Here is a 19491-nt window from a genome sequence, read left to right as displayed (position 1 = left end):
TAGTTTAAAATGCACTTCCGACAGATTTTTTAAAATTATTATTATTAATTAATTAATTTGTTTGTTTTTAATCAAATCCTTTTCTTAACACTTCAAAAGAGTTTCAAACATTTTATATATTATTAATTTATGTAATAACTTTCTGTAGATTTTGGATAAATGATTTTCTCTAGAACACAAGCATTTTGCAACGGAACTCAATCTCAACCGTTATGCAGACATTTAGAAAAATGTAGGAACTTTAGCTACTTGCGTGTGCAGCCTACAAGCAAAGACATTTTCAACATAAATGTGCTCTTACAGTCCGCATCCAGCCATTGATTAAATCATTATGAACCTGAATTAATATTTATATATATTTATAAATTAATTATAATATTATTTCAAACTAACTGTATACTTTTTAAGGGGTACCAACAAATCAATTGGAACATAGTATAATAATACAGACAACTGTGACCAGTAAAGACATATAAAAATAAGGTTGTTGCAAGAACTGTATAAAATTGATATAGCCTTAATTAGAATTAGAAAGAGTAGTTTTACTTAAATATTTAATATTTATTTTCTGAGAAGGGGTTTATTTAGTTACACCAGGAGGCAAAAATACTTGTGATTCTTTATTGCAGAAAATCATCAATTCAAATGGCCATTGCGATGTAAGCATTTATCAGAACCACATTTCTGCAAGTCCGCACCTTCAGAATTAAAATATTCAACACAGACAGCCTTGACAGCATAAGGAAATGCAGAGCATAAGTATCTACAAATAGGAGCAGGGAAAAAAGTAAAGTAAATATGTCATGCTTCAACTGACTTTTTAAAGTCAGTGAATCTCACAACTCAGCTGCCAGGCATCACACATTAGTGAGAGAGTCATGTTAAGACATGCCACGCAGGTTGCATAAGCATGCCAATAATTAAGGCACATAGCAGGGCACACACATCTTTATATGCTTCAAGTGCAAAACCAGTTGGTGTTTTTGTTAGTAAGCCTGTTTTATAAGCAAGAATTTTTTTTATATATATCCTACAGGGGTTTCATAGCACAACCAACAACACCAGAACAAAGAATCAAAGCAAAGTTTAATGATCTTTCAAATAAAAGTCTCATCTGGATAATCTCCAACATACAAATGTACACACCTTGTATTACATACCGGTTCCTATATAAAAGATACAGCATATCTGTAAACTCCTACACTCTTTAAATCTAAAGTGCCAAAAGATTTCTTCAGAGCAATGCTACAAAGGGAATGATTTTGGTTCCCTAAAGAACCATTCAAAGTATTTGTTTCAACTGCTGTTTTAGATGTGAAGCATTTCATAAATCGGACTTGTAACTCACTCACTCATGTTTAGCAGGCTGAAAATTCACCACAAGGGGCCACTTTAACCACTTTTAGGATTTGGTGCTTCACATCAATGGTGTGCTTGTTTAAATAACTCTACCGAAAGGTTCAATAAGGACCCAAAAGTTGCTCTTTTATGACACAGCTCCAAAGGACCATCTTTTGCACTTTATTTGTAAAAGTGTAGGGATCTGCTCAGATGAAAATTGTTTAGCTTAGGCATTAACTTACAACTTTATCTTTACAACCTTTGTAAATCATTTGTCCTCTTTTATTAATGAAGACTGATCAGAGGGACAGACAACTTCGTAAATCGGTTTGAAATTCCACTGCAAACACTTCTTTTAGTTTTTTTGTCACATGAATGGGGAAATAGTTTAGCCATAAGACTTATTTTCATCCATTTCAATGTGTGCATGGAAATAAATGATCAAAATGACCCTGGATGCTTAAATAACATTCATGAAACAATGGACTGTGAGATAAATGTTGAAAGAGTTGTTACAGAACCCAAATCTGTCCCCAGTATCACATCAGTCAATGGAGATGCTTCAAAATGGACATTCTCAAACAGGGTTAAGGAACAGAGTGTGTACAAAAAAAATCAATTGTCTATGAACAAGCATCAGCAGGTCTATGAAAACACATGCTAAATGAGTTTGTTTACTGTAACCCTGGCACTTTTTCTACCTGGCTACGGACATGTGATTGACTTCACTACAATAAACAAATAGAGGTAGACGTTTTATGGGATTACTCATTCAAAGCTTGTCAAGAATAACTTTAAGGTGGTTCAATATTATTAACCTCCAATTTTAAGGGGGAAATTAGTAATATTAGGAACAGAGCGTCAATCGTAGACAAACAATGCTGGATCATTTCACAAATTTCATCTGATTGTTTTCTTCTGTGTTTAGTCTTTCTTTGCCTGTTTTACATCCCTTTACAAAGGTACCTTCCGTGTTCCTGGACTTGTTGAAGTCAGCAATAAGAGCTAAAAATTCCAAGACAATTGTTTTCACAATGTTAACCCTCAGAAATTGTTCAGGCCCACTCTGAACATCAGTCAACCATAGTGAGTGATAAAGACAGTCCAGCAGTTTAAAATGGATTCACATTGCCCATGCCTTCAGCTCTTCCATCTCAGATTCATCCTCTTCCTCTTTCTTCTTGGCTGGAAACCAAAGAAAAATAGAAGGTTAAAAAAAAGAAGTGACTTCTGTCATTGTTATGAAGCTTCTCTGAAATGGTAAGTTCACAGGAGAAGAAAGGGCTTAACTTGACAGATTGTTTTCAAATAAATAAGGTGTCAGCCATGTAATTCAGAATGGTAGGATGTGAGCTGCTCCATTCCATTCAAATTACAAGTCAGAATTATTCACAGGGGGTGGTGATATGAAGAAGCTGTCTGACATTTTGTTTCTCTCTGAAAGCTACAACAGTAGTTACAAACAGGTTGACTGGTGTCTGAGACACTCAGCATAGTTTTGGAAAAAAAGTACCTGCTAGGATTTGGAAAACAGAACAGGCTAGTACACAAAAAATAAATACATCTCTTTTGTTAAATGCACTATTTATGATATGAATGTTTATAAGGACTAGGGTAGAATGGAATGTTTGAAGGAATGTTGAAGGCATGGCCTCATGGACCCGTGGGAAGCCCTCTCTATTCTTCCTCAGCCATTTTAAACATTCCTAAATGGTTTTGCCCAAGGAAACTATTTAAAATTACTTTTAATTACTTTTAAACCTTTATTGTTGGTGTAAAATGGCTATTTTCTTATTTATTTATCTTTTACAGATTTTGTGACCCCTTGTAAATAACCAGTGGTTCATTATATTTCTCAAATTTTCCAAATACAACACAGCTTTCTTTAAAACAAACAAACAAACAAACAAACCACTCTGTTTGACTTTACAGTTATGTTTGTTGTTGTGAGTTTTCTTATTAGTGGAATTTAACTGCAAAGAGTATTTTTTTGACTCTCCTACTGATCCGTTTATCAGCTGCCCAATAAAAATAAACCAAAGACGTTCTTTGAATTAAGTCTTGAAAACTTATGAAAACTTTGGCTGCACACATCTTACACTTATATGCTGTTACAACCATGTAGTAACATTAGTTCCATTCAAAATATTATAACTGTGTCTGATGTTGTTTAGGTATGTTCTTATTCGCACAAAAGCTGAGTCACCTGGTTTGCTGGGTAATGTGGTTGAAGGCACGCTGGGCAGAGGGACATTCTCTGCGCCGCCAATTTCCAACAGGGTATTGTCCAGTTCCTCCTGTTCCAACTCCTCCAGCTCAGCAAGCAGCTCATCCTGGGGCAGATAATAACTAAATTAGTCATGAGATAGTGAACCAGCGCACAGTGAACACAGGAGAATGAATCAGCAGTACTGTTTTCAGCAGGACACCAAGGAAAACAGGAAAAATTTAATTCATTACAATTTTAGGACGCAGAGGAGCTTTCAGGAATTCATTCCCTACTATTTAACAACATGTTCATTATTCAGAGCTCTACATCATTGACATATAGATATATTCAAAGCTGAACACGTCCATATTGAATAGTATGCAAAATATAGAACAACACTTTTCTATTATATTGCATTCATTATAAGGGATCCCCTGTGGTCGTCTTAATCATTACATTAATAAATGTTTCAGGAAACTTAAGTGTTTTGTAAGAGGACAATCATTATTTTAAATATTATTTGATATGCAGATGAACTACATTATCATATACTGCAGGAATAAAGGGCTGGCTGTACCTCATCAAACTCTTCTCCAAATCCAACAGGTCTTGAAATGGCATCTGAGATTTCCTGTGCCAGCTCCTGCTGTTCAGTGATGTCTTGCATGAGGTCATCTACTTTGTCTATGTCCCTAAAAACACAAGGATGATTAAAAACAGGCAATAAAGAGAGGAAGATATAAGCATTTATCTTAAATATATGAACATTTTCAAGGAATTCCCAGTAAGACAAACATTCTATAGAATTATACTGGAATGCTTCATTTTTCCTTGATTAAAATACCCAAAGACAATTGTAAATAATACAACTCATGATTAAAATTGTACACTTCAAATTGAATATTTTCTTATAAATCAATTAACAGCTCAGCCCTACTTTCGATACAAAATTACTCACATAACAGCTCTGTGACAATACAATATTTATAGGATCAGTGATTACCACCAGTTTGATTGACATATTTAATTCAACTTACATGTTCTGGTGAGCATTCTTCATGGCCTTGGCTGCATAGCCCATGTTCTTGAGAACCTCTGTGTTAGTGTTAGCGTTCTCCAGAGCTTCTCTCTGGAACTCAATAGTGGATAGAGTGCCATCAATCTGGGCTAGCTGCTTCTCGTAGCGCTTCTTTCTCTTCAAGGCCTGAAGGGCAGCTTCAGAAAGATGAAAGCAAGATTTTAGAATCCAACCTCAGGTATAAATAGAAAGTGACTTATTCTTTGAATGACCTAACGACTCTGCCAGGTTATAAATGTGGGTATGTTTGCAAAGGATTTCCCCTTCATGTGTGTTGCAACACAAAATCATGTGCGGCGTAGTAGGTGATTCAGAGGGGTGATTCATGGCAGTGGGCGGGCTTTGCTAAAAGAGAAAATCATATTTAATCAGTACTAATATGTGATAGCTTAAACCAAGCAGTCTTGGATTAGGAAAATTAATAATAAAAAATGGTTCCATCAGGATGGTTAAATAATTATCCAGAATCAACAATCCAGTTCATGTTTTATCACCAGCTCTTACCACACGTCAGCATATCAGCGTTGTGGTAAGTTGATTACCTGGCTCAGGTGAGACGGCAACAGCCCCGAAACAAATGGAACACAACAAAGACCTGGACTGGATTCAAGAGACATTCGGCTCTGCCTTAAAATATCACGAGTTTCTCGGTTGTTACGAAACCATTATTTTCACGATGACGTTAATGTCAGACGAAGCACTAATGACAAGAGGTTTGGTAAAAAAAAAATCCGTAGCGACCCGTTTGGTAATTAATAGTGTATTTAACATGTAGCCTACTGAAAGTCATACATGTAATAAGTAACACACTTTAGACTCATGAAGGAAGTTTCTCAGACAAAATGGCTGGTGCCTTTAAACAGAAGGAACATTATAATAACTGACTGGGTCCAGCCTTTATTGAAACCCTTTAAAGCACGTTTACAGCCCATTTATTTCACTATTATTATATAATCACGAGGATATCTGATGGTTCTTATGATGTTTACAATGAATTTAACTTTCTTCCAATTCAGAATAGGACTAGAATTGGTAAAGCCACCACGAAAACTATTTTCTGACGTTGACGTTAATATTATTTCAGGTATCACAAGGTATTTCATGGTCACGGTGAAATCAGAAGACCAAAAAACGATATTTCTAAGATGAACACACTGAATAAGGGCAAGTGAACGTAGCCGTGTATTAAAACAGTACTCTAACCGGCTTGTGACTGAGAAAAGCAACGAGAAGAACTGGTTTATTGTGTGATAGACTAGAATTTTCCGAACCACCTTAAATGCTGCGTCAGGTACATGGAACTGCCGCACCATTTAAGGTGGACCGGTCAGTTCCAGTGACATGCTGGCGAAAACGAGGCCAACCTTGTTAGTTAGGTTTAGAGTCGTGTCTAAGGATAAAAGGGTAATGTAGAATACCTCGCTTGTTTTTCGTGCCGTTTTTCTTGGCCGTCTGTAGTTCCGCGTCGATCTTCTGCTCTAGAAACTCCTGCTTCTTGGTCAACATCGCCTCCGTTTCTCGGAGTTTCTGAATGGCTTCCTGTGGTGTGGGGCCCTTGCCTCCTTTACTACCACCACCGAACAGCTTCCCAAACACAGACATGTCTACAGGGGCCCCGGAGCTGCGAAACAAACGACCCGAATCCCTGAAATCAGACCGTGTGTGTTTACTGAAGTCACTCTCCCTTGTGTTGATGCTCTAGCTTCCGTCTTCAGGCCCTAGTGACGACACTGACTGGACCCTGAGCTGCCCCCTTCAGGAAGAACATGTCACTGTGGGGAAACTCCCTTCACACCAACTGAATCACCACAAAAGCCAACAGCCAAAACACCTGAACACCAGGGGCTGGTTTTCAAGATTAAAACATTCATTCATTATCTGTAAGCGCTTATCCAGTTCAGGATCGCAGTGGGTCCAGAGTCTACCTGGAATCATTGGGCGCAAGGCGGGAATACACCCTGGAGGGGGCGCCAGTCCTTCACAGGGCAACACAGACACACATTCACTCACACCTAGGGACACTTTTGAGTCGCCAATCCACCTACCAACATGTGTTTTTGGACTGTGGGAAGAAACCGGAGCACTGGGAGGAAACCCACGCGGAGAACAATGCTTGATTTAATGATTTTATTTTTCATGAACAAAAAATGGGAAAATTATTTGAGAAGTATTAAATCACAGAAAATCCAGATCTATAAATCTTTATCCTGAGATATCTGAACCATCTTAATCCAATCTGGAAACGTTTTAAAAAAACTGGTTTACCAAACATCCCATCATCCAGGTATATGCTGCACATTTGTGGTGGTTGAAGAGACTCCTTACCCAGTAAACAAGGAACCTCCCTGGACGTTCAAATTAGGTCTAAAAGTAGTCTGTCCGCCAAGGACACATTTAAACGTCAATGGACGTCCAAATTCCATCTTAATAATTTAGTTATGTTGTGACCAATTGATAACGTCAGTGGACGTCCAAAACGCGTTTTATACAAGTAATTTATTTCGGGACCAATTAATAACGTCAATAAACGTCCAACATAAGCCTAATAGTCGTCTTTTCAATGTCCGTGTTTGGACGTCTTTTCAACTTTCATTTTCAACCTTAAGAGAATGTTGATTAGACGGCAGTCATTAAGTTATTTCAACGTTGAATCAACGGCTAAATGTTTACTGTGTAATGTCTTAAAATTGAAGCGCGATTTGACTGTCTCAGAAAGCACAATATCATCATTATCATCAAATACATATCACAGTTTGACCAGTGGTCACTCTCTGAATCAAACGGATAAACTACAAATAAACAAACAAATATTTCTTCAGGTGACATCCCTTCAAATAATTTAAATTGTGTTAACGACAATAATAATACATGTGTTGAAATAACTTTATGGTATGGGAAAAAGACATTTAAATATCCTGTCCTCATGTTTAATGAGGTATTTCCCACACATTAAATCATTAAGTTGTACCAAATTAATAAAATAAATATATAAATACATTTCCACAGAAATTTCTCTTTGAATGGCTTTTTAATGTTGTTCCCAAGCCTTAAGTCACTCTTTTGTTGTTCCCATGCAATTCCTATCAATTCCAGTTTCCAAAGAAATCTGCCGGGTATTTTTCCACACCTACAAAATCCAGTTTTATTAATTGGATGTACTTTCTGCTTTACATGACTCAACAATCCCAATAAACCCACGCACATTCCTGTGCATTCTTTTAACATCTTTCCAGAGCCAGCACTGAGTTGTCTTCACTGTGGAAAAGGATGAACAGCAACATTTGATGGACCGCATAATACTAAGGTAAAAACAACACATTAAAAAGTGCCGTAAACCTGCGTGTACATCCATACATTTTTTTATCCTCGCATCTGATTGGTGTAGGACACAGACGCGCTGACCAATGAGCGCGGAGGGAGAGGGGAAACTGGATCAGCTGAGTTCTGATTGGTCACATGATGCGCAGGCTCTTGTTCACTGAAGGCTCTGTTGCTCGGAGCTGTTTCAGTTCGCTCTGCTTTTCTCGGAGCGAAGGTCCTAGCTCAGCCCGCTCTGTTACAGGGAGATGAGCTGCAGATAGGAGTGTGAAGAGAGTGGCGTTTTCACTACACTGCAGGTAAACACCAGTTTCTAACGCTTTTCCAAGTCTCTGTAATAAAGCAGTGCATTTCTGTAGTTCTTGGTGTTTTTTTCCTATGTGGCGTCCCTCTGCAGTTTAACTGCCAGGTTAACTTCCTTATTTCTGTACGCTATAAAATTTTGAAGACATCAACAATAACACACTTTGAAAAGATTTATACGAAAACACCAAGCTGCTTTGAGGCAGTTTATGTGGAAAAACCTGTTTAGCTGAATGTGGGAGTGTTAGGACTGATGCAGTATCTCAAATGGCTTCCAACCCCCAAAACAGAGCCCTACATTGGTCCTGAAGTTGTGACTTTCACATCAAAGCTGTGATTTGTAAGACATTTAACTGTGTGTTGTGACTAATGTAGTGCAATGTGTAAGGAGTAGGGAGCCGTGTTAGATTTAACCTGAAACACATTAGTGAATGTGTCTGTGAAACACCTTAAGTGCACTTAAGTCACTAATGCTATTTGCTTTGCTGAGCATTAGGGTGAGCTGAAAGCAGTCAGTCATTGGTTTGAAGCAAGAACAAAACATCCGAGACTACTGTTATCATGTGACATGTGACATTAACCAGTTAGGGCACAGGTTGGCCATTGGTAGCAATGACATTTGGCACTGACCATGAGACCAAATGTAGCAGCCATGGAATGATCGACAGCTGTCTGTCAACCAGTGATAGGTCTCACTGCTCAGTTAGATGCAGCTGATAGTCACTCAGCCCATAGTAGCTGCCAGTTAGAGGCTGGAACATAACCAAAGAGCTGTTTCCTTTTTTTTTTTTTGGAACAGCACATCCTGTACCTTATTACCAACGTTTTGCCACAATGTTACACAGCCGTAGCCTACATTTCTCCCTCTGTTTAAACCCACTGAAATTCCTGACTCATCAGATTAACTGACCTTGCTGTCACATGATTTGTTGTTAAGTAATTTCTGCAAAATGCGAAAAAAGGATTTTTAAAGTATCAACTTGAAAAAAGTGTTAAATACAGAAGGAAGTTCATGATATTAAAGAAGAACTGATAGAGCCTTTCATTTTTGTACATGGAGCACAGCTAATGAGTGCAAAGGCAGGGATCATGACACAGTTTGTGTAAGAGGAAGTCTGAAAAAGAGCTGACTAAGGTTTTCACCTTGTTTTTTTGCTCTAGCAAAAAATTAACAGAGAAACAGTTCAGATCTGTTGCAAAATCCCAATGAATCGATTGCTTATCCTTTGTATCCCGGATGTGTACTCTGAATTTTTAAACTCGTATTTTGGCATCTGAATTTGGTTTATCGAATTGAATTATTTCAAAGTCTGATGAGACAGATTAGCTTCCATAAGTCAGGGCCACCACAGAGCAGGAATGATTTTGGTGGTGGATCATTCTCAGCACCGCAGTGACACTGATGTGTTGGTGGTGATGGTACTAGTGGATCAGACACAGCAGTGCTGCTGGAGTTTTAACACTCTGTTAGACACACCTACCTTGTTGGTCCCCCTTTTAGTTGTAAAGTCAGTGACAGTAGCTCATCCCAGCCCCCGCTATTGTAAATAAAAATGTTCCTAATGGCTTGCCTCGGTAAACTAAGAATTAAATAAAAATCTGTTGCTGCACATTTTGTGTTGGTCATCTCTAGTCCTCCATCAGTGTTCGCTGGACACCACCCACAGGACGCCGATGTCTGGATTTGTTATTATTATTATTTTAATGGTTGGGCTATTCTCAGAAAAGGGCTAAAAACAAATGTGGGGGTGGGTCTTAATTTCTACTGTATTTATGCAGAGCAGCAGATGGTGTACTGTCTGTAATTGTATAACTACAAAGTGCTTCTGTTCAATGGAGCTAAGAGAATGGACAGTGAGTGTAGAAGAAAGAAAGTGGTCATAATATTATGATGATCCGTGTATATATAAGTATGCTAATAATACCTTCCTTAAAATGCATTATTGAAGCTCAAATTGAATCCTTCGTTATTATTTGTATATTATTTGTTCTCTATGTCCCTTAGTCAGTACTGCCTCTAAACAGTCTTTAATTTTTAGAATATTCATTCATTATCTGTAACCCTTATCCAGTTCAGGGTCACGGTGGGTCCAGAGCCTACCTGGAATCATTGGGCGCAAGGCGGGAACACACCCTGGAGGGGGCGCCAGTCCTTCACAGGGCAACACACACACATCTCACACACACACACCTACGGACACTTTTGAGTCGCCAACTGTGTTTTTGGACTGTGGGAGGAAACCGGAGCACCCGGAGGAAACCCACGCAGACACAGAGAGAACACACCACACTCCTCGCAGACAGTCACCCGGAGCGGGAATCGAACCTGGAGCTGTGTGACTGAGACACTACCTGCTGCGCCACCGTGCTGCCAATATTTAGAATATATAATCTATATTAAAAACTGTAAACACTGAATGTCACTGTTGTGAGCAGTCAACAGTCAACTACCTGATAAAGTTTGTTTGGTTTGTTATCTGTAGGCACAACCATGGCAGACGTGTTGGAGACGTATCGCAAGAGAATACAGGCCGAGCTGGACAGAGTGGTGGATTTCTGGCTCAAATATTCTCACGACCAGCAATACGGGTAAAATAATCCGATATTTCTCTTAGGTTTTATGCCCAGCTAATTTTAGAATAACTACAATATCCTCCTTATTTTCATCCTCTGAAAATGTTTTAAATTGAACATAGAAAGATAGGCAGCTGTTTGTTGTTGCCAGTGGTTCTCATTCTTGGTTCTGCAAGGTCTTAGCTGATTTTTTTAACTGGATCACTTTAAGTCAGGAGTAAATTATAAGAATTTAAATTAGGAAATAAATAAAATTTATTTTAAATAAATAAAAAAAAACATTTTTCACAGACAAAACTCTCAAAATGTTTTACGTAAATATTTTAGAACATAAATGAACAATAATATCACAAAATGAATAATAAAATACATGCAATATTACTTAAAGTTTATTCAAATACCTGCTTAAAAATATACGTCATTAACTACCTTTTTAAATGAAACCACAGAATCAGCAGATCTTAATGATCAGATATAACACTTGACTTAATGGTCAAATGATCAGATATGACACAAAAATGACATAAACGGGGACTGACAGCAGTAGATATCAACTCAGAGCTCTGTGTATTCAGACAGATGACCTTTTCAGGAGCAACAATTAACACGTCCATCTTATCACCATTAAGCTATAAAATAATTTTTCTGCCGTCCAGTCCTTGTGTATATGCTATCCGTCTACGAGCCTTAAAAAAACTATGCACCTCATTAGGTTTACACGAGAACTAAAGCTAAATAATGTCTACAGATAAAGGATAAGTAAAATAAAAAACATTTATAATCTGTGCCAAGGGCAGCATACAATTCAAAACAACAAAGGCCCCAAAACTGAACCCTGCAAAACACCACAGAATAAAAGACAATAAACATACACAAAGTCTCCTCGTGAGAAATCTCTTATGCATTCACATAGTCTACTAATCAAGATATGGTGACCAGCTGTATCATGTACAGAATTATGGCCAGTAGCACTAGCACCGAATAATTACCAGCATCAACAGACTTTAACAAATCCTTTGAAACTCTTAAAAGAGCAGTTTCTGTACAGTGTCATTTCTAAAAACTGAAGACGGAAACGTATTTTAAATGCTATGTTCCTCTAAAACAGCAGTTGATTGGACGCAACCTTGACATAAATGGAAGTTTGGAAATGGATCCTTCCTGTTTTAACAGGAATGAATTTTGGCTTCAGCTTTGCTTATGAAGTTTAATGATAAATTGAAGCATTCGACTGAAATAATTGCTATAAGGACTGCATAATGTTTTTGCCTTTTCTCTGTTATAGTGGTTTTTTTACCTGCATTGGAAAAGATGGGAAGATCTATGATGAACTTAAGTATGTGTGGTTACAGGGCAGACAGGTAAGAAAATCAGCTTTTTTTTTAAAATCTGAATTCAAGAAAGGATCAACAATTTGTGGCAGTCAATTTTACCACCAGAAAGTAGCAAATATTATTTATGGAAGCCATTACTTATTGCTTTCATTCATTTATTCATTCATTCATTATCTGTAAGCGCTAATCCAATTCAGGGAATTCAGCGGTGGGTCCAGAGCCTACCTGGAATCATTGGGTGCAAGGTGGGAATACACCCTGGAGGGGGCGCCAGTCCTTCACAGGGTAACACACACTCACACACACACATTCACACTCACACCTACGGACACTTTTGAGTCACCAATCCACCTACCAACGTGTGTTTTTGGACTGTGGGAGGAAACCGGAGCACCCGGAGGAAACCCATGCAGACACAGGGAGAACACACCAACTCCTCACAGACAGTCACCCCGGAGCGGGAATCGAACCCTTATTGCTTTTACAATTTCTCAATTGACTGCTACTCATGAGATATAATCTTGCTGAAAGAATCCGTTTGTGCTTTACAGTGCAGGTCTCCCTACATGGGGTTGGTTTAGAAATAACAACTTTCATTAACACTTAGGACGTGTGTTTTCCCCGTGTCTGCGTGGGTTTCCTCCGGGTGCTCCGGTTTCCTCCCACAGTCCAAAAAACACACGTTGATAGGTGAATTGGCGACTTAAAAGTGTCCATGGGGGTGTGTGTGTGTGTGTGTGAGTGAATTTGTGAGTGTGTGTGTTGCCCTGTGAAGGACTGGCGCCCCCTCCAGGGTGTATTCCCGCCTTGTGCCCAATGATTCCAGGTAGGCTCTAGACCCACCGCGACCCTGAACTGGATAAGTGCTTACAGATAATGGATGGATGGATTAATGGAGGACAAGGCTTATCTCGTGATGTTTTGTAACTATTGTTTCAGGTGTGGATGTACTGCCGGCTTTACCGAACTGTCGAGAGGTTTCGCCGACCTGAGATCCTTGATGCTGCCAAATCCGGTTTGCATTTCCTCTTTAAATGACGTTTATAACATTCATATGCTCTACACAAACATTCAAAGCTCTGTTTTGGGGGGTGGTGGGAGAAGTGGTTAAGTGATACAGATATCTGAAAATATGAAAATGAGACTGCTGCTGGAGGAAAATCCTCTTTGTTGAATTTGAATAAGTGTTTTGAATGCTTGTGCGAATGAACCTGAACTGTTTACTTTGTCATTCAGGTGGGATATTTCTTCAGCGTTATGCTCGAGTCCAGTGTTCAGAAAATCCAGGGAAGTGTGCCTTCTGTTTGACGAGGGACGGCAGAGCGGTCAAGGTCCAGAGGACCATCTTCAGCGAGTGCTTCTATGTGATGGCCATGGATGAGCTGGCCAGGGTCACAGGAGACCAAAAGATGCAGGTGAAACTGTGAATGAAGTATTAATTTAGGGTCTCATCTGACAGAAGCAGAATCATTTGATTATTTCAGAATCTCCAAAGTCAGTTTAAAGACAGTGTATAAAATAGCATTGAATGACCACTTATTTGGTGACAAATTGTCAGTGTATTCTCGTCTTCTCTACAGGCCGATGCAGAGGCTATGATGGATCAGTTGGTCCACTGGGTCCGGATCGACCCGTCTGGCTTGGGTCGGCCTCAGCTGCCTGGCGATCTACCTGTCAACAGTATGGCGGTTCCCATGATGCTCCTGTGCCTCGTGGATCAGCTGACAGAGGGCAGAGAGAAGCAGACAGAAAAATACAAGGAGCTGGGAAACTGGTGTGTTAAACAGATACTGCAGCACATACAGGTAAGTGAAGACTAGACCTAATGTTCGACGGAGCAGAATGGGCTCCTGCTCAATGGCAAAGCGTGGTCCCTTTATATACAACCCACAAAGTCCAGAGTATTTTGGAAGAGGAAAACACCTTCTGTTTCTCTTTAGAGAGATGGAAAGGCCATTCTCGAGAATGTCTCACAGGATGGAAAGGAGCTGCCTGGTTGCCAGGGACGAGTGCAGAACCCAGGTATTGCACCTGATCCTCTTCAAAACATAAACGGAATATGACAAAGCCTTGGTAATGATTGATGACTCAGATCCCAAACTGGCTCGAAATAGAAGGAAAATGAGTTCTTTTGGCAGGAACAAAAATGCAACTGGAATTGTAACAAAATGTAAATTTTTATTACTGGGTAATAACATTGTTTTCTGTGGTTTCCTACTGTATTATCCATGCCTTATTTCCAATTAAAAGTAAGTTATGAAAGTTAATAAAGGTGTAAATCTACTACAACTATTTTTGAATGTGAAAGTATTGATTTGTGAGATTTTCTTGTTGGACGTGATGCACATAAAGAGCATTTTGTTTACGTGCAGCAGTTAACTTCAGGTTCTGTTGCCTTTTGAAGGTCATGCTCTGGAAGCCGGCTGGTTCCTGCTGCAGTACGCTCAGACACGAGGTGACGAACAGCTGCAGAAAACTGCTCTGGAGAAGTTCATGGAGGTTCCTTTCCTCACAGGCTGGGACCAGAAACACGGGGGTCTCTTCTACTTCCTGGACGTAGATGGACACTGTCCCACTCAGGTCAGAGCCACAGCCCAGACACCTACACTGAGATTTAGCTGAAGGGTTTCCTTTTAGAGTTACTGTTGTGGTGGCGGGGGAGGTCTAAGGTACCTAAACACAAACAAACAAGTGTAATCATGAAGAATATTTTCACCCTCAGGACATAGACTGTGCATTGAGTTTAGCCAATGAGGAGAGAGCAGACTGCACCTTGTCTGGTTCTGGTTTGTGCAGAGCCAGTTGTTTACTTTGGGTATGACATCATAGCAATGTCCTCGCAGCAACACGGTGGAATAGGGCAAGAAAAAGCTGAGATTCTCTATTATCCACATAAAAAGTCACTAACATGGCTACTCTCCATTGGTGTGCAGCTGGAGTGGAATATGAAGCTGTGGTGGCCACACTGTGAGGCTCTGATCTCTTACCTGATGGCCTACAGCCATTTCAGAGAACCTGCTCTACTGGACAGATTCACACAGATCTACAACTACACCTTCAGCCATGTGAGTAATATCTGGAGCAGCATTACAACAAATACACTCCTCCAAATGTGGGCAGTATGATGAAGTGTGATATGAGTTGTTTATTTCAACCATTTATAAAAGATTTCATGCTCCATGGAGTGGGTCACCCAATATATCTGTGTTTAAATCGAAACCCGGAAACAGCATATTGGGTGGAAGGTGATGTGGACGTTCATTCATTCATTGCCTGTAACCGCTTATCCAGTTCAGGGTCGCGGTGGGTCCAGAGCCTACCCAGAATCACTGGGCACAAGGAGGGAACACACCCTGGAGGGGGCGCCAATCTAATGTGGACAGGACTTTATTTATTGTGATTTAATTGGATGGTGAAAGTGGACTTTTCCAAATCTAGAAACGTTAATGCATTCATTCATTTTTAATATTTATGAGTCATTTTAGGGGCGGCACGGTGGTGCAGCAGGTAGGTGTCGCAGTCACACAGTTCCAGGGACCTGGAGGTTGTGGGTTCGATTCCTGCTCCGGGTGACTGTCTGTGAGGAGTGTGGTGTGTTCTCCCTGTGTCTGTGTGGGTTTCCTCCAACAGTCCAAAAACACACGTTGGTAGGTGGATTGGTGACTCAAAAGTTGCCCTGTGAAGGACTGGCGCCCCCTCCAGGGTGTATTCCCGCCTTGTGCCCAATGATTCCAGGTAGGCTCTGGACCCACATATTAGCGATTTTATTTATAGATGTAAACACAGCGTCACTCCTGCTCTCTCTCTCTCTCTTTCTCTCTCTATTAACATGGAGTCACCCTTGTTTCTGCTTTAACAGCCTGTGCACTTTACATTGGATCAGAAATATTTAAACTTTTCACCTCAGAGACCCCCTGCCAGGTTTTTGAGAACGTGGTGCTGTTGTTGGGTGATCAGTTCTCCAAAACCTGTTCATTCCACACATATAGAATATTGTTCCATGTCCAGATGACACAGGCCCAGTGGTCCACAGCATGATACCCCTCTGTCCAAAATGTGTGACCCCAGGCTCTTTCAAAGCTGCTAAAGCGGGTAGCAGTTCATGACGGGTGTGTTTGAGCTTTACTAACTCCGCAGAGCTTTGTTCCTCTGTCTCAGTTTCCCGATGAAGAGCACGGAGAGTGGTTTGGATATCTGAGTCGTCAGGGCGAGGTGGTGCTGGACTTCAAAGGGGGACCTTTCAAAGGTGAGTGGTCCTGGGAGTTATCTGCAGTTCAGTTTGGAAACATTATGCTGTTCTTAACATAATATTGCTGTTATTTTTACCTATAACACCACTGCTTCCAGAATTGAATTAAGTATTTCTGTGTAATTCAGTCCCTGAGATGGAGACAAAAGTCATTTACAGCGGTAGTGATTGGAACTAGGGGTCCTGGTAGGTATGACACAGTGAAGATACTTTATTTACTCTATAAGACCACAAGGGAAACCTATGTATTTTGACCATCCTCACTAGCCTAGAGCCAGGGGAGCAGTGACAAGGTGGGGTTAACCCTAATACCCTAGTCATGTGGTTATAAGATGAGTTTAGGGACTTCAGTGAAAAACTCATGTCAGTATTGCCACAAGGTGTCACTGAACCCCCTTCACACCTACTCAACCAATCCTGTTTTACACTGAGGTTAGGACCGCCCACCCACAGAAATTAAGACTTCACTGGCGACCACCCACCGATGGGGCCAACACTTAGACCTCTGCTCCACTCAGGAGACCAACTGATTTGTAGTGAAAGTGCATCTCTGTTACAGATTCAGCTGTTTCTAATGTGTGTTTCATGTGTAACATTTATATTCAGGGTTCTTCCATGTCCCTCGGTGTCTTTACATGTGTGAGAAGTTGTTGGACGGCCTGCTAGCAAAGAACGAGTCTTGAATATAACGACTGCTGAATGGTTTTCTGGAGCTATGCATCACCTTCTTCCTCCAAAGACACAAGCACAGCATCATGATTTCAACCTCAGCTCGTTTACATTTTCACATTCCTAATCCACACAGAGTCAGCACCCACACTGTCCCAGTGTTTGTGGTCCTTCAGCACTTGTGGAATGTGGAAGTTTTGTCCTCTTTTTTTGCAGCAGTAATGGTCCCTAACAGAAAGGTTTAATTATGGCTCTCAAACACCACTCCAACTCATCAACTCCAGAGAATGCAGTTCCACTTCTCCACCGCCCTGTCCCTGGGAACTTATATATATGCTGTTTTTATTATAATGCCTTATAATGTATTATAAACACTCTGGAAATTTCAGTTAAAAGGGAAGTCTCCTATAAAAATATTTTTATATATCACTGAATTTAATGCTATTTTTCACCATGTGTCCAGATCTTTATTTCATTTACTCTAATCGTGAAGCAGAAATGACGCTGACTCTGAAGATGCCATGACAGCACTCTACACTTGTCCTGGTTTTGCACATAAAGCTTAGCAGGCTGTTAAATCCTATAATAAAAATGAAACAAAAGCTCATTTTAAACTGAGACACACTCAGGAGACTCAGTGGGAGGTAGTGTTCAAAGACTACCATCAATAACACTGCAGTTGAAATGGACTCCTTAGTTTTGACTCAGTGGTAGTTTGAGGGAGAAAAACAAAGCCTGTACATTTCTGAAATGTATTATTGAAAATTCATTTCATACAACATTTAATCATTAAATCCCATTGTGTAATAAATCTGTAATGGACTGTAATCTGTGTTTTAATCCTCTCTAAAACGACATGTTCATTTGCTGTTTGTGTTACTTCAAAGTCTGGATTTATTCATTTTAAAACTCAGGATGAATTCAAAATGGATGAGTTTTACACTAATGCCAGTCTAAACTTAGTGATTTCACTACTGTAATGTAACGTTGTGTTTGTAATCCTGATTATAATGTGTTTGAGAATTTTAAGGGAAGTAGTCTCTCACTGCTGCCCCTTTAATAAAAGCATATCACAAGTGATTACATAGTAGTAGGTTAACTCATTGTTTGTACATTCCACTTCGCCAACAGCAACAAACAAATACTATTATCCGGGCTGTGCCCACGCCACGATGGAGGCTGATTTGTCCTAGTCTCACATTCGCCACTTTACACGCCCAAGAACAGCCTATTACTGCAGAAAAAGAAATTTGACTGATACACGAGATCAATCACAAGTCTGCTTTTTTGGCTTGAGGTGTAGGAGGAGGCAGAGAGCCAATCAGAACGCAGTTGGCAGAATCCTGAGTGAGGGCAGCTTAAATGCACTGAAAGTATCATCTCTGTCAACTAGTGGGTGGAGTGTGTGGCTGAGACTAGATTTGACCCAAAAAATCGTCCCACATTCCAACAGCCTGAACATCAGCGTAATAAACATCAAAAGAAACTGAGGAAGATAAGGATTTTCCCCTGAAACTAAACCACGTGAGATCTGTGAGAGAAGAGACATCCACAGACTCCTAAAACAATCCTAAACTTTTATTCTCTAACAAGAGTGAAAAGAAACAAAGGCAACATTGAAATGAAAATGTTTATACACAAACTCACAACAATTGCTTGTCTGCAATATCAATAATATAATAATTATTAGAACCCAGGGACAAAATAAAATGGAGATAGAGTTACAGTGAGGTGTTTTTACAGTTCCTTAGACTTTGAGGAACAAAGGGGGGGAAAAAAAGGAGGTGGGAGAAAAGAGACAGCAGAACAAGACAAAACAAAAAGCGTCGAGTGAAAGTAAAAGTTGAAATGATTAAAATGAACGTCAGTAGATAGAGAGGCATAATATGCAGTGACCTATTTTGGGAAAGTAGCACCAAAACTTAAATGCCTTTTTTTCTGGTTGTTTTTTCATATTTTTTGTTTTTATTCACACTTCCCAAAATAATCTACGAGTTTATTCAAAATCTGTGAGTCTCCCTTCAACAAAACACGAGACTCGATACATAAAAAATACAAGTACTGTCATGGCAACAGTGCCACACACCTCTTTGTCTGTCCAATGCCACCAAAACAGTGTGTGTGTGAGAGAGTGAGTGTGAGTGGGTGTGTAGCTAGAATTTGTCACATTATGCAGGACACTGAGCTGGCGTTTGGTGGCTTCAGCGCTGTTTGGTACAGTTTAAACAGTACAGAGAGACGGGCCACAGGGCAGATTCCCACTAATCCCCCACTAGAAAGCAGCAGACAGAGAAGGGGAGGGGAACTGCCACAGACGCATCAGCCCTGCTCTCACACGGAATAACGGAGAAAGAAAAGGACGTGTGAAACAAAAACACGATGAAAACAGTCAAAAAAAGGGAGTGCAGTAGTAAAC

General features: G+C 39.9%; 2 protein-coding genes across 3 annotated transcripts; one reads left to right on the top strand and one right to left on the bottom strand.

Annotated features, from left to right (window-relative positions):
• Positions 1-632: 632 nt before the first annotated feature.
• chmp4bb (charged multivesicular body protein 4Bb) lies at positions 633-6419 on the bottom strand. The gene is made up of 5 exons (XM_066643838.1): positions 6047-6419; positions 4588-4765; positions 4128-4242; positions 3548-3674; positions 633-2526 (listed from the first exon to the last, which is right to left on the bottom strand). The coding sequence occupies exons 1-5, from the start codon at positions 6228-6230 to the stop codon at positions 2465-2467; spliced, it is 666 nt and encodes a 221-aa protein (XP_066499935.1). The 5' UTR covers positions 6231-6419; the 3' UTR covers positions 633-2464.
• Positions 6420-8100: 1681 nt separating this feature from the next.
• renbp (renin binding protein) lies at positions 8101-18160 on the top strand. Of its 2 annotated transcripts, none has more exons than XM_066644171.1 (11): positions 8101-8245; positions 10733-10838; positions 12109-12184; positions 13097-13172; positions 13394-13572; positions 13738-13962; positions 14098-14179; positions 14562-14737; positions 15091-15222; positions 16316-16403; positions 17013-18160. In XM_066644171.1, exons 2-11 carry the CDS (start codon positions 10741-10743, stop codon positions 17087-17089), a joined length of 1209 nt encoding a protein of 402 aa, XP_066500268.1. In that variant the 5' UTR covers positions 8101-8245; positions 10733-10740; the 3' UTR covers positions 17090-18160. The 2 variants fall into 2 exon arrangements, with proteins under 2 accessions (XP_066500268.1, XP_066500269.1); XM_066644172.1 differs by lacking the exon at positions 17013-18160 and adding an exon at positions 16535-16998.
• Positions 18161-19491: the final 1331 nt, after the last annotated feature.

The sequence above is a fragment of the Hoplias malabaricus genome, chromosome 14 (genome assembly GCF_029633855.1).
Source record: "Hoplias malabaricus isolate fHopMal1 chromosome 14, fHopMal1.hap1, whole genome shotgun sequence".
NCBI lineage: Eukaryota > Metazoa > Chordata > Actinopteri > Characiformes > Erythrinidae > Hoplias > Hoplias malabaricus.
Note: the sequence above shows the minus strand (reverse complement) of the source record. Positions and strands in the feature narration are given on the sequence as shown.

Coding starts and splice junctions, on each gene's coding strand:
- chmp4bb (XM_066643838.1), bottom strand. CDS start 6,230: ATGTCTGTGTTTGGGAAGCTGTTCGGTGGTGGTAGTAAAGGAGGCAAG. Junction 4,243..4,587: donor AAGAATGCTCACCAGAACAT/GTAAGTTGAATT, acceptor TTGTGTTTTTAG/GGACATAGACAAAGTAGATG. Junction 2,527..3,547: donor CACATTACCCAGCAAACCAG/GTGACTCAGCTT, acceptor TTTGGTTTCCAG/CCAAGAAGAAAGAGGAAGAG.
- renbp (XM_066644171.1), top strand. CDS start 10,741: ATGGCAGACGTGTTGGAGACGTATCGCAAGAGAATACAGGCCGAGCTG. Junction 10,839..12,108: donor TCTCACGACCAGCAATACGG/GTAAAATAATCC, acceptor TCTCTGTTATAG/TGGTTTTTTTACCTGCATTG. Junction 12,185..13,096: donor TGTGGTTACAGGGCAGACAG/GTAAGAAAATCA, acceptor CTATTGTTTCAG/GTGTGGATGTACTGCCGGCT.